The sequence below is a fragment of the Pistacia vera genome, unplaced genomic scaffold (assembly GCF_008641045.1).
Source record: "Pistacia vera cultivar Batoury unplaced genomic scaffold, PisVer_v2 Contig489, whole genome shotgun sequence".
Taxonomy (NCBI): Eukaryota; Viridiplantae; Streptophyta; class Magnoliopsida; order Sapindales; family Anacardiaceae; genus Pistacia; species Pistacia vera.
Window position 1 is genome coordinate 636305 of NW_022196322.1, and position 1529 is coordinate 637833.

Below are 1529 nucleotides of genomic sequence, written 5' to 3' on the forward strand. Positions count from 1 at the left end.
TGTACCCCAGTTTGTCCTTGCCAGAGATATACATCTCGACAACCTGGGACCACAGTGCATAGTTGGTACCTTCCAACTTAATGCCGATTGGAGCAATAGCTGTTTCAGTGGTGATGGTCGGGGTCCGAGCGTTATTCAAAACCTTAGTCATCCTTGTAGTCAATTCAAGGATAGAACCAAGAGGTTGGACGTGTCGCCAGAAGTATTCAAGTCATCAGAGTCTGCCATGGGAGGATGGTTAGGTTGCAATACAGGAAGCCAGATCTTGTTTGGCTCTGATACCATGTCAAAAATTTTGTCTTTCATATTATTCCTCATATGTTTTTCCGTAGGTTATATACATTTCAAAGAATAAAATCTAAACAAATCTTTGCTATACAAATCCGTCTCCTAGACTCACGCTAACCACCCTTATTTACGGGATGTTACATATTTCAAATGCCTAAAATTTCTCTTGATTGTTTACAATAACAGCTCACGCCAACAATTCAAGTGCATATATTTCAAACCCAGAATTCGAAACAAGGATTCAGGTATTTCACCATCTAGAGAATTGTTATACAAATTCAAGAACCACAAATTCTGCAACTACTGCTTCAAGTGATGAGGTATTTCTCCAGTCAAAACATTACAAGACCAGTCCAAGTACTCAACTCAAGTGCACTACAATCGCCTAGCTCTTGTCGTATGTTACCACATAAATTATTGTTACTCAAATCAATGGTCTGCAACTGTCTCAAGTGACCGATTTCAGGTGCAAGTTGACCAGAAATTCCATAGCCTGAGAGGTTAAAATAAACCACATTATATTTTCCTTCACATTCTATGCCAACCCCATCATATGGAGTGGAATCTGAACTATTCCAACTAGACCATATGGAAGATGGCACAGAGGTCCAATGCCTCAAGAGTGACAACAAAGCCACTCCGTCATCGTTCAAACCAAAGACTCCATTTAAAGACATAGCAAAAGTTAACTAGAAGCAACAAATGGCAAAAGAATTAATACTGATATCAAACTCCAAAATAAATCAGAAAGAATAAAGGGCTTCAAAATTTCCTGAGGTTGTTAACTTACAAGCACCTACCTGTTTGAAGTTGGAAAGGAAACTCAATATTTGGCGTATTCAAGGCCAAAAAGGTGAAAGCTCGAAAGAAGAGAGTATCAATTATGAAAGAGATACCACGATACAGCAGGTTTTGGTTGTTGTAATGCAATGTAGTAATGTTGTTTGAGTTCAAATAATAGATGATAGATGTGAAATGAATCCAAGACTTCAACGCGTTTTCAGCATCGTAAATGGTTTCAGATTTAGACTCGATTTTCAGAGATACCTTTTTGACGTGCTATAAACTTGAGGTCTTCTGTAAACATGGGATATCAACTCATGCTATGTCTTGCATTTTTATATGCGCATTTTAATTTTCTTTATAATATAGTACATGAATTCATATCTGGGTATTGTAAGAAAAGATACGTCACAGAGAATTCAGTCATACAAAATTCCAAATTCGTTTATGTTCTCAAA

At 37.3% G+C, this 1529-nt stretch overlaps 1 protein-coding gene across 1 annotated transcript; it reads right to left on the reverse strand.

The window, feature by feature from the left end:
* Nucleotides 1-620: 620 nt before the first annotated feature.
* LOC116104930 (receptor-like protein kinase) lies at nucleotides 621-965 on the reverse strand. The gene has a single exon (XM_031391355.1). It carries the CDS (start codon nucleotides 963-965, stop codon nucleotides 621-623), a length of 345 nt encoding a protein of 114 aa, XP_031247215.1.
* Nucleotides 966-1529: the final 564 nt, after the last annotated feature.